The sequence below is a fragment of the Egretta garzetta genome, unplaced genomic scaffold, assembly GCF_000687185.1.
Source record: "Egretta garzetta isolate BGI_Z169 unplaced genomic scaffold, ASM68718v1 scaffold313, whole genome shotgun sequence".
In the NCBI taxonomy this organism is placed as follows: domain Eukaryota; kingdom Metazoa; phylum Chordata; class Aves; order Pelecaniformes; family Ardeidae; genus Egretta; species Egretta garzetta.
The window spans coordinates 625,828-638,698 of record NW_009259063.1 but is presented as its reverse complement, the minus strand read 5'-3'; the positions used below and the strand labels follow the sequence as shown (position 1 = coordinate 638,698).

General features: G+C 38.7%; 1 protein-coding gene across 2 annotated transcripts in view; it reads left to right on the top strand.

Annotated features, from left to right (window-relative positions):
* Positions 1–12,871, top strand: part of NEK10 (NIMA related kinase 10) — a 106,509-nt gene that overhangs the window by 17,248 nt on the left and 76,390 nt on the right. For both annotated transcript variants that reach the window (XM_035890697.1, XM_035890698.1), the window contains exons 14-21: positions 541–618; positions 3,489–3,553; positions 5,496–5,598; positions 5,709–5,837; positions 6,392–6,529; positions 7,200–7,245; positions 7,869–7,990; positions 8,191–8,293. In XM_035890697.1, the coding sequence (XP_035746590.1) occupies positions 541–618; positions 3,489–3,553; positions 5,496–5,598; positions 5,709–5,837; positions 6,392–6,529; positions 7,200–7,245; positions 7,869–7,990; positions 8,191–8,293 (784 nt within the window). The remainder of the gene's footprint in view (positions 1–540; positions 619–3,488; positions 3,554–5,495; positions 5,599–5,708; positions 5,838–6,391; positions 6,530–7,199; positions 7,246–7,868; positions 7,991–8,190; positions 8,294–12,871) is intronic.

The window sequence follows — 12,871 nt, the reverse complement described above, 5'->3', positions numbered from 1 at the left end:
GAGGAGTCTCCAACAAGGAGCTTGTCAAGTAACTGGGAGCAGCACTGTAACTAAATCTACCAGTGCCCACCTATCAAACTGACACAGTGGATACATTAATGGAGGACACAACTATGGTTACATGAAAATGGAAACTGAAATACAGTATGGTTTTCACAAAATCCTACTGAAGGCACAGACATACTCCTCAGGCTATCCCTTCTGGTGGTGTTTCTCCAGACTGGATTTTTGGTTCCTGACAGTTCAAAATACCCACATGGTGATGGGACATCTGTTGCTGCAATTTCCTTCACCTCTAGAGATAGAAGCATTGATTCATTATCTGTTCGCAAGCTCTTTTGCAGATTCAGTTTAAATGTAACGATGCTTTAATTCTTATGTATATTTAAGTCATTTGAGCTTATAATTTAGGTGTGCAGTAGGATGTTGAGAGCTTGTCAGTTGGTATTAGCTTCTGATTTATCTGAAGTAACATTGTTTTTTATTTGTGGTTTCTATGCAAAGGAATGCTATTAATATTGACCCTTCTCTTGTTTCCAGGCAAATGGAATATATACAATAGCAAAGCTGGTTTTACCAACAAAAGAAAGGAATGTTGAAAAAGCCGTTTTATTACAGGTAACTCCCTTTATTGTCATTGCACAGTGAAAGCCCCAAACAGTCCCTGAAAATTTTTTATGATTTTAAAGTTTATTTTAAAGTGCAGTAAAAAAATCTTACTCAAAGGGGAAAAAAATCCCATCAAAACAAAACCAGGAATAACAAACGGTCCAGGAACTAAAAGTTAAATAGTGACTCAATTTCTGGTGTTCTGATCAACTTTGTTTCTCACACCTTATATAGTCTAAAGAAAAGTGATTATTTTTCTTGTGATAATCTCTCCTGCACTTTTTCAGGCTGCCCAGCATCAGGTCTTCTTTTTAGTGCCTTGGTCTTCATTGAAACTCACTGTAGATTTGATACTGTACTGATATCTGTTTCTTTCTGGAGCATCTTTCTGAATCTGTTAAATAAAATACAGGAGAACATCACATGAAGTAGAGCAAATTTAAATGTAAGATAAATATAGATCTATTAAGTGTAGAATGGCTCTTGGTTTTGCATGTCAATATCCCCATGAATGTGCTGGTTTGAGTAAACTTAGGCTAGAAGTTATCAGTAGTAATTAACTCTGGTAGCTCTTCTCCAGCCTCTGTGAAATGGTGTTGGTGTCTCTAAGCTATGTGAAAGTAGTGGTCCTGGGGTTCAGAGATGAACACAACTGCTGCTGCTCCAGTTGCCTTCCTGTGGGCCAGTGCGAGGAGGTCCTTGGCACAGGTGAATGCAGTCAGGATCCTGCCTCTCACCTGGTCTCTCTTCTGGCTTAGTCCTACACTAACGTGACTACATAGCTACTCAACTGTCTAATCAGATAGACATGCCTGGATAGTGAGGGAATGCATTTCCACAAAAATTAAAAATTGATCATCATGTCATCTTTCTCATCACAGTTCTTCCAGATTAGGGTTGGAGTGCAGATGCAGTGCAGTAGGTACCTGTCTTCTGCAATGAGGTTTTATAGTGCACTTCAGTTAAATCTGCTTAAGGGTGAGATAAAAATCTTCATAGAGGGTATATGAAACTAACATGGAGTCTAATGAACTGGAGCATATGCTCAGTACAGTTGCCTCATGGAACTGTAAGGAGCTTAGTTTATGCCTACTGAGATTTTTAGACTCCAGCAGAATGTGTTGGAAATAACTCACAAGAGATTCTAAGCACCTGTAGTTGTGTTAAACATGAAGCCATGTGAATTAACGATGGACTTAATGATCACATATAAAAACTACGTCTGTTTCGGGCAAACAATAAAAAGGGTATTTTTTTGTGAAACCTTGTTCAGATTCTCACACTGCTCTCTATTGCCTCTGTCATTGTTACTGCTATGCAATACAGTTGCAGCTATCGGAATATCCTTTTTGAATTTCATAGGCATTTTGCTTAGAATTCTGGTTTGGTAATACTGGTCTGGTTTCTTTAATGCTCTATTGTCTTGTGTTTTCAACAATTAAATTTTCAGCTTCTTCCTACCATACTACCCTAGTGATCTTACTCCATTACTTCAACAGTGGCAGTGGTATCAGTCATTTATTCTACATACACATCATATATTAAAATCATCATGCCTTAACTGAAGCATGTCACAAATGTTAAATATTAATCTCACAGTACTAGTGTGAGAAAGACAGATATTACTGCCATTTACAATATCTGTTTATCTCATTATTAATCTATTATCATGTTCCTTCACTGATCGGCTTTATACAGTAAGGTCTATATATAGTGTCTGAAATGAAAAACTTTCAAGGCAGCAACTATGACCCAGCCTGGGTTATTTGTACAGCTGAGTTGTGACTGTGATTCTCGGTGGAATGTTAGACAACATAACACACCATCCTTCTCCTGTGATGGGGAGTTTGCTTTGGGCTAAAAAGAAACATTGTCTTTAAAAGACAGCGTTAACATAAGTTCCTTTTCTGTGAAACTTCAAGTATCCTGCTTCCTTCAAAAGCAGTGTTTGGCCTTAATTAATGCGTTGTCTATATATTGAAAGATTTGGTTTTTTAACATGGGGATTAATTCTGTAGTTATCACTAGGGCACAGTTACCGTTGTCTAAATAGAGATTATCCTACTGGATTGTAGTAGTGGTTTAGTCAGTGATGCAATGAACTAATTCTAAATTATGTTAAAGACATTTACTATTTCCATTGTTTCAGATATCAATACCCTGTATCCCTTTGGCTTACTTTATGCAGTCAGCTTTGTTTGGTCAGCCATATATGTGCCATATGACTGACTCTTGATAAACTGAATTAAAGATGAGTTGTGTAAAAGCATACATATTAACTACCTGCCAGTGGCTGTTTTAAAAACGAAGTGTCTTCGGTAGAGATCATCTCAAAACTAAGATACATAAAGATAGAAACTGAGGTACATAAATATGATGAACTTAGTATTAAAAAAACCCCAAACAAGACCATTCTCTCTTTCTCACTTTTCTTTTTTGTCTCCTGTTAGAACTTAGTGTTCTACACTGCATTTTTCAGAAAAAATGCACTACTGCAGCATTACAAACCCACTGATTACATTTACCTTTTTCAGCATTGGAGAAGAGAGCAGGTCTCAAGCCTTGAGCTATCTGCAAATAAAAAGAGATGATTAAGACTTAGATGTTCCTTAGTGTGTACTATTACTATAGTTACCCACTTTTTTCTTTTTTTTTTTTAAAACTTTTTTCCCCTAAATGACCCTGCCTACTTTTAAAATTGAGGAGGAACTTAATATATTTTTACCCTCTTCATTATCAGGTTAATAATGTAATCTATCTAGTCATTTAAGTACAAAGTTTACTGATGTGTAAAGTCAAGGGGAATCCTTGATGTTTATCAATGGCTTTTCCATTTGTGTATAAATTTGTCATTAATTTAAATATTTTTCCTTCTGCAGTGTTATGCTTTCAGAGCCCTGAGATTTCTTTTCAGTATGGAAAGAAATCGATGTATCTTTAAAAGGTATGTTAACAAAATGTTTTTGCTCCTTTGCTTTCAAAAGTTGTCACTCTAATCAGAAAGACATGTTTTTTAAATGTCATTTATTTTCAACAAGAAGAAATAGTAATGGGCAACTTCGGTCCTGTCCATAGCTATGATTAGCCATTCCTGCATTGCATCAGTGCAGCCTGCAAGATTTAGATGTTCAGTGTGGGGACTTCTATTGTATGTATGCCAGAAAACCTGGCTCTGTAGGGGCTCCTTCTTCTCCCACAAATCAACTTTTTAAATATGTTGAGGACAGGTTTAATACTGTTGGAGATAAACCATACTTTTATCCTGAAGATCAGCAGATGCAAGTTACAGCCCTGGATAGCAGCAAGTAACTGGGAGCAGTAAATTTTTTCTTTGAGCCCTTGGCTCCTTCACATGGGAATGATTTTGCATCAAGCTGGTTTACTTAGGAGCGTTACTGAAAGGTTTGGATCAATAAGGAGAAAATGTCTTTCATCAGTTACCCATTTTTATGAGTAAGATGACAGTTTTCACCAGGTTGGCTACAAAGGCTGTGTAAAACCTAACAGTTTGATTTGTGGGATTAGGGTAGTAATCTGTCATGGTTTAGACACAGCTGGCAACTAAACACCACACAGCCAGTCGCTCACCCTCTCCCTGAGGTGGAAAGGGGGAGCGAATCGAAGAGCAAAAGTAAGAAAACACGTGGGTTGAGATAAGAGCACGAAAACAATGAGAGAGAGAGAGAGAGAAACAAAACCCAGGGGAAAAAAAAAAAAAGTGATGCAACCGCTCACCACCCCGCTGACTGATACCCTGCCAGTCCCCAAGCCATGATCACTTCCCCCTGGCCAACCCCCGCCCCTACCCCAGTTTATATACAGAGCATGATGTCATATGGTATGGAACACCCCTTTGGCCAGCTGGGGTCAGCTGTCCTGGCTGTGCCCCCTCCCAGCTTCTTGTGCAGGTGGCAGAGCATGGGGAGCTGAGAAGTCCTTGACTAGCGCAAGCGCTACTTAGCAACAAGTAAAACATCTGTGTGTTGCCAACATTCTTCTCATACTAAATCCAAACCACAGTACTATGCCAGCCACTAGGAAAAAAATTAACTCTATCCCAGCTAAACCAGGACATAATCATACTGCTTAGGAGGTCTGCCTGTCAGTAGTGGTTATGTATGATTTTATTCTGTGTCACAAATGATTAGAATTCTAAATATAACTTTAGTGTTATTTTTACTTTTAAAAAAAGTGGATTTTGTGCTGAAACGACCCCAGTTTGTAATGAATGTTCATGGTTGATGTCAAGTTTTGAAAGTGATAAATTTGGACTGATTTGCTGTCTTTCATATTTTGCCAAATGCCTTAATTTTCTGCATTTCTACTTCTGCCAGAACTTTAAAAGAAATAAACCTTCAGTTAAGCATGTCACAAATTAAATATTGCATATTACCTGTTAGCTTTTGCTTTTCTCCATCCTTTTCATCTTTTAGACTAGAATTCTTGGACAGAAATTCTAAGATGTGTGTTGTGATCCTTTAAATGCAGACAAAAGTTAATCCTATTACTTAATACATTGCAAGAAGAAACTCAGATAATGTGACAACAAGCATAAAATAAAGTATTATAAGAAAAAAATAGGAAAATGACTGGAAACTCAGGATGTGCATTGACTTTGAAGAGGCTTATACTTGTTTGGAGAACTGGCATTTATATTAGTACCCAACCAATAGAAGCTGAAGTCTGACTTTTGAAAGGTCCTTTAACTCCTATGTATGTAATGTTAGAGGGTTAATACCTGAATAGATTGGTAAAAATAAGTGTATTATTTAAAAGGCTCTAAAGTAAGTTGTAATAATAAACATTGAATTGAAAAGTCTTTGCTGTAGATTAATAGCTACTGTGTACACTGTTTCTAAAATATATCAAAATTTAAACCTTTGTAGACTTTTCCCTACTGACTTGTTTGAAATATTCATTGATATTGGACATTATGTGCGTGATATCAGTGCTTATGAAGAGTTGGTATCAAAGCTGAATTTATTAAAGGTAAGTAAAATCTTCATAGCTTTAAGAAGCTGTATTATTTGCATATTATTAGCACAAGAAAACCATGAAATATTATTTATTTATTTACTTTTCATTTAATTTATAACCAGGAGGATGAATTGAAGCAAATTGCTGAAAGTATTGAGAGCATGAATCAGAGTAAGGCACCTACAAAATATATAGGCAATTACGCGATTTTAGAGCATCTTGGCAGTGGAGCTTTTGGAAGTGTATATAAGGTAAGCTTCCCTTTTGATGTCAATTTACAGGTTTGAGGGGAGGCTTCATTAAGAGGGTCTAATACCTGTTTTAGGCACTACCGTCCTTTGAATTTCAGTAGGGGAATGCAGGTCCAAAAGGGCCTTTATATATTTGGGCTTGTTAGTATTTACTGTGATTTTGTTTGTCCCCTCTTGTATTTATAAGATTGACCAGTGTATCTCTTAGTTTTCCTACTTTTACCTTCTTTTAATTCCTTTCCACAAACAGCATTTCTGTCAATTGCAAAGTCTAACAAATCTGTGTAAAACCACAGAAATTCAAGCATGTTTTATCTGGAAAGCAACACTGGGCACAGCGTTACTTCAAACACTGTGGCAAGTTCAGCAGTGTACTGCTAACCTGTATTGTGGGGCTCCAGTTCTTTTGGCTAATCACATCATACACAGAAAAAGCTATGATTGTAGCCTTTGTGAGACAGGTTTGGACTCTGATAACTAATCTGATAGCCACGATAATATAATTTCTATCCCCATCATATATTAATTTGACAAGGGTTTTATCTTTTTCGTAGGTTAGAAAACATAATGGGCAAAATCTCCTGGCAATGAAAGAAGTCAATTTACACAATCCAGCATTTGGAAAGGACAAAAAAGACAGAGAAAGCAGTGTAAAGAATATTGTCTCTGAATTGACCATCATCAAAGAGCAGGTATGTCTCACGGTCTCTAGTTTCATACATGGGCATTCTGCTGTTAGCATTATTAATGGTGAGTTCTCATATAGCAAGGCTTCCAGCTGCTGTTAATATTTTTGTCTGATCAGAGCAATATTGGCCCCTTTTACCTGAATGCTGTCAATATTGAAAAACTTCTTACTCTATAGTGTTAGCAGCAGTGCAAATGCTTGTTACTGAAGATTCTTACTTTCTGTGTTGGCAGTATTTGAACAAAGGTTGTGATAGAAAACTCACGAGTCTTTGTTCCATTTAATGAATTCTTGGGTTTAAAATGCAGTGAGAAGATAGTCTTTTTTGTAATTGAAAATTAAAAAAACCAGACTGGTAATCAGTGTTCTTAGGCTAAGAAAGCCAATACTTTGATGCAGGCATAATTGCATGTCTTCAAACTTCATTTACTCTCTTTCAATTATCAAAGGGAGAGCGAATAGGAATCAATGCTGTATTTTCCTCCTGGTTGCTCTAGTAATGTGCAACACTTCTCTGTGTGTGTGGCAGAAGCGAAGGTCTACTGCACTGCAGTTCATAAGCAAGTTTGTGGAATCCTTGTGGAATCCTTCCTTCCAATGTGTAGCTAAACATTATAAATACTGTGCCATCAGTTTAACTATTCTAAACATCTAAATTTCTTTCCTCATTGTAGCTTTGTCATCCAAATGTTGTACGGTATTATAGAACCTTCTTGGAAAGTAAGTATAAGTGCGGAGAATTACCACATTGTACATAACGAAGAAATAGAAATACATAATAAAAGCACTTACAGCTTGGAAGGAGTATATCAAATTTGAGCAATAAAGGGTAATATTTTCTTCAAGAACTGCTACAGTTCAGACAGGCTTATATTCCTTTAATTGAAAAAATAGTGAGAAATAATATGTATATTTGTTTATCGGTAAAACTAGATGCAATGTAAACATGTAGAAAGCATCATTCTCATCCTATGGAGTTAAGGATCCAAAATTTACAACTGGAATGCTAAGTAGGGAGAAAAGCTATAGGGACTAGTAGAATGAATGATATAGATTGCTCAGCCATATTGTCTTAATTTTCTTTTTTTTAAACAGTTAGCTGCATACACGTGTTCACTGAGTGATTATCAGGCAGTGAATTCCTTATAGATGCTGGCATATAAATTGAGGAAATAGGAATAACAAGGAGTAGAACTATGATTAAAATGTATTTGTCTGTACAAATAAATTTTTAAAAAGTAAAAAATAGCATATTTTAAAATATATTTTAACCTCAAATATTCTATTTTCAAATGCCTTCTGTATAAATGTAATGTTCTATTAATTAATTTTCTTGTATGTAGATGACAGATTGTACATAGTCATGGAGCTCATAGAGGGAGTGCCATTGGGAGAACACTTTCACTCTTTGAAGCAAAAGCGACAACAGTTTACAGAAGAAAGAATATGGCATATATTTATCCAAGTAAGGGCCTCTGTTTTTTTTTATTACCATGACTTTCCTGCATGTAGTTAGTAGCACCATTTATGTTTGGTAGGCTAATAAATGACAAAGTAATACTACTTATATCGGACACTAATATCAGATATGAATTTAATTTTATGTGCCTTTTTTTTAGGTTGTAGTTAAGAATCTTTGTAAGGCTCTTTCTGTTTGTTTTTAAGCTTTGCCTAGCTCTTCGTTATTTGCATAAAGAGAAAAGGATTGTTCATCGAGATCTAACTCCGAACAATGTCATGCTGGGGGATAAAGACAAAGTTACAATTAGTAAGTAGAACTACTTTACTTAAAGAAAATTCCCTGTGATGTACATGAGTAGAATTTCTTTACTGAAACTCTCGGAAGGCTTCAGATTCCCAGCCGTTGGTCACCATCCCTGGAAACTAGTAAATTATTACATTATTATACTGTTGTGTAAAATAATTGCTAATGCAGATTTTGTGATCATTGCTGCCAGGTGTCATCAGCCATGACTATATTTTGCAGCTATGTGTCTCAAATATGATGGAGGAGATGATTTAGTCCTGAAAAATTAAACTAAAGTTATACTTCAAGGCCTGTTTTTATTTAAATCGGCAAAAATCTTGAAATAATCAGATCAGATAACAACTGCTAATGAACATACAAAGTACAACAGCTGTCTGTTCTATTATGGTTCTCGCCTGCAATTGTTTAGTACCTGTCAGTTGTTCCCAGTGATCAGCTGGTGCTATTTGTCTAAGCCTGTAGTAGTGAATATTCTTGACCTATACTTCTATAATCTCCACAGTGTGGAGGAAGGAGCCTAGGCAGGTTTCAGGATAGGCTTTGAAAGCAGTATATGTGTGAACAGTACTCCAGCCAACTCCCCCCAGTTTATATACTGAACATGACATTATATGGCATGGAACACCCCTTTGGCCAGTTGGGGTCAGCTGTCCTGGCTGTGCCCCCTCCCAGCTTCTTGTGTATCTCCTTGCTGACAGAACATAGAAATCTGAAGAGTTCTTGACCTAGTATAAGCACTGCTTAGCAACAACTAAAACATCAGTGTGTTATCCTCTGGTAATATTCCAAAATATTCTGGCCCATCCATGATAACTTCCAAGATTCCTGGACAACTGGGGTTTCCTACTCAAGCCCCTTGTGTGATCAGTGCGACCCACTTACTCCATGTAGCATCAGTTGCATGATGTGTAGAGGGGACCCTCCCTTTGAACATCCAGCCCAGCACCAGCCGTTGGGGTGCCAACAGGAGCTATGCTTCAGTACCAACCACTTCCAAAGCATCTCGAACCCCTTCACATGCTGCCAAGATCCCTTTCTCTGTTGGAGCATAGCGGGCCTCAGATCCTTTGTATCCCCAACTCCAAAACTCTAGGGGTTGACCTCGAGTCTCCTCTGGTGCTTTCTGCCAGAGGCTCCAGGTAGGGCCATTCTCCCTGTCTGTGGTGTAGACCATATTTCTTACATCTTGTCCTGCCTGGACTGGCCCAAGGGCTACTGCATGAACTGTCTCCCATTTAATTTGTTCAAAGGCTTGTTGTTGCCCAGGGCCCCATTTGAAATAGTTGTTCTTCTGGGTCATTTGACAGAGAGGGCTTACAATGGGACTGTAATTTGGAATATGCATTCTTGAAAAACCCACGGTGCCTAAGAAAGCTTGTGTTTCCTTTTTGCTGGTTGGTGGAGACATAGCTGTTATTTTGTTGATCATATTCATTGGGATCTGATGACATCCATCTTGCCATTTTATTCCTAAAAACTAGATCTCCTCCACAGGTCCTTGGACCTTACTTTGTTTTACGGCAAAACTGGCTTTCAGAAGGATTTGTCTGTTTTCTTCCCTTTCTCAAAAACCTCTTCTGCCATGTTGCCCCATGCAATGATATCATCGATGTATTGCAGATGTTCTGGAGCCTCACCTTGTTCCAATGCAGTCTGGATCAGTCCATGGCAAATGGTGGGGCTATGTTTCCACCCCTGGGGCAGTCAGTTCCAGGTATACTGGGCACCCCTCCAAGTGAAACCAAACTGTGGCCTGGACTCTGCTGCCAAAGGCATTGAGAAAAATGCATTAGCAGTATCAGTTGTGGTATACCACTTGGCTGCCTTTGACTCCCGTTTGTATTGAAGTTCTAGCATGTCTGGTGTGGCAGCACTCAGCAGTGGTGTGACTTCATTCAGGCCATGATAGTCTTCTGTTAGTCTCCACTCTCCATTAGGCTTTCACAGTGGCCATATGGGACTGTTAAAGGGTGAGTGAATCTTGCTGATCACTCCTTGGCTCTCCAGTCAACAAGTCAGCTTATGGATGGGAATCAAGGGAGTCTTGGTTGGTGTGATATTGCCACTGGTGCAATGTTGTGGTAGTGATTGGCACTGGTTGTTCTTTGACCCTCAGCAACCCCACAACTGAAGGGTCCTCTGAGAGACTGGGCAAGATGGATAGCTGTTTAATTTCCTCCAAGGCAGCCATACCAAAAGCCCACTGGTACCCTTTGAGGTCATTGAAATACCCTCTCCTGAGGTAGTCTATGCCAAGGATGCACGGAGCCTCTGGGCTACTCACAGTGGGGTGCTTCTGCCAGTCATTCCCAGTTAGGCTCATTTTGGCCTCCAATACGCTTAGCTATTGGGATTCCCGTGTCCCTCCAGAAACACAGATGGGTTCTACCCCTGTATAGGGCATTAGGGTACACTGTGCACCAGTGTCTACTAAAGCCCTATACTCCTGTGGGTTTGATGTGCCAGAGCACTGAATCCACACAGTCCAGTAAACCTGGTTTTCCCTTTCCTCTACCTGGCTGGAGGCAGGGACCCTCTAGTCTGGTTATAGTACTTGTTACTTCTTGAAATATGAGTCAGGAGTTCCTTCATTAAAATCAGGAGCAAGATCAGCCCTTCTGCTGTCGGGGGGACTGCCACTGAAAGCTGGAGCAGCAATTTTCCTGGAAGAACCCTCTTGAGTGATTGTTTTTCCTTGCAACTCATGTATCTATGCCTCTAGGGTTGAGGTACATTTTTCCATCCCACTTCCTCATGTTGTCTCTGTGGTCGTGCAGGTAGTACCATAGGGTGCCTTGTGGTGTGTACCCATTATATTCTCTCTCTTGAGCAGATGGATGCTTACTCCTAATAGCTGAGATACTGGTCTGTACAGGTGGGGAGTAGGACATACCCTCTTTGAGTTGCTGGACCTCCTGGGACAGTTTCTGCACAGCCAGGACAAGGGGAGGAAGAGAGATTTTCTTCATATACCCAGAGTTGGCCAGTCAACTCATCCACCATTGGTCCCTCTCCATCTTCCCAGGTCATTACTGCCAATGAGTTTGCATGCAACAATGGTGTGCTCCATATAAACTTCCACCACATGGGTTGTGGTGCACTTAACTTCATCTGGATCTTTGGATTGCCCAGGTCATCGTAAATCACCTCCAGCACAGCTAATTCCCTCGGGTACTGGATACCTCTCTCTCCCTGGTAGTCCATTTGCCTGGGCCATATATAACATCTTCCTTGAAGGAATATCTTTCCTTCATACCTGATAGGAGTCACCTCCAGAGGCTGAGGACTTGTGCCCCTTCTCCAATCGCTTTGCCAATGCCCCCTTCCCTAGAAAGGGATCCCAGCTGTTTGGCTTCCCTACCCTGCTACTGGCTTCATTATCCCAGCTTCAGAGCAGACAATGTGCTTGCCTGGATGACAGCTGCAATCTTTTTGCATAACTTGCAGCTCACTCAGGGATAGGGATCAGGTGGATTCCATCCTCCTCTCCTTGTGATGGCCCTGCTTTTTCATCACCCTTTACTAAACGAGCTGTTCAGTATTTAGTATTTAGCAATTGTTGTTTTATAGTAAATATTTATACCTGATGATGTACATACTTAAATTCATTTGTTATTAAATTGTATGTGCTAAACCCCTCTGATTCTTAGTAATGATATAGTTTTGAAAGAAGGTGATTTAATGGAGCATTTGTCCCTGAGTGATGAAAAGAAATATTCAGAATATTATTTTAAAGTATCATACACCTGTATATCAACATATCACCACTGAGGGGCACTCTCGTCTTGTTTTAACACCTTTGCCTTACCTCTGGTCCAATCTAGATATATAGAAGTGTAAATGTACTTTCAAAGGTAAGCTCAAAATTGCCCTTCAAAAGCATTTATATTTGTGTCAAAGATTTACAGGAGTTGAGGAAAATTGGAAGAAATTAAACTTGTTTTGATCATTTCTACAGTGATTGGTTCAAAACTATTGGAATATTTAAACAAACACTTACTTTATTTAGTACTTTAGTACCAGTGTATATTGAATTTTCGGAGAGCACTGAAGACATTTTATCTATTACTTCTGAATTCTACTGAGCCTTGTTGTTTTACAACCTTAATGAAATTAAGAATAATTTACTTACTTTCTGATGGTAGTAAACATGTACTGTATTGGTGCATGCTGTGGTATTATGCCTAACTCATACAGTCCATCTATGCCCAAGACTGGAGCATTTGTGATCTTGATAATTATATCTCACAGTATTTGTGGATAAGTGTATTGAGGATTTCAAGTGGTTCTAGATGAAAGTTAATACAAAATGTCAGATGAAGGTGGAAGCATATGCTCAAATATCAAGAAATCTTAAGTCTGCCTCTGTAGTAAATTTAACCTGTCAGCTTTTATAAAAGGAGAGGGTCTGCTGTAAGACCTACTAAGATCTACTCAGAACTGTAGAATCTTAAAGAGTTCAATTTTCTGGAGTCTTTCAAATCTCAAAACTGTCCAAAACTTGTCTCGATCTAACTAGAGTAATACTCCTGTGGACTACCCATGAAGCAGTATTGTGCAACTATGTCATTAAGGTAT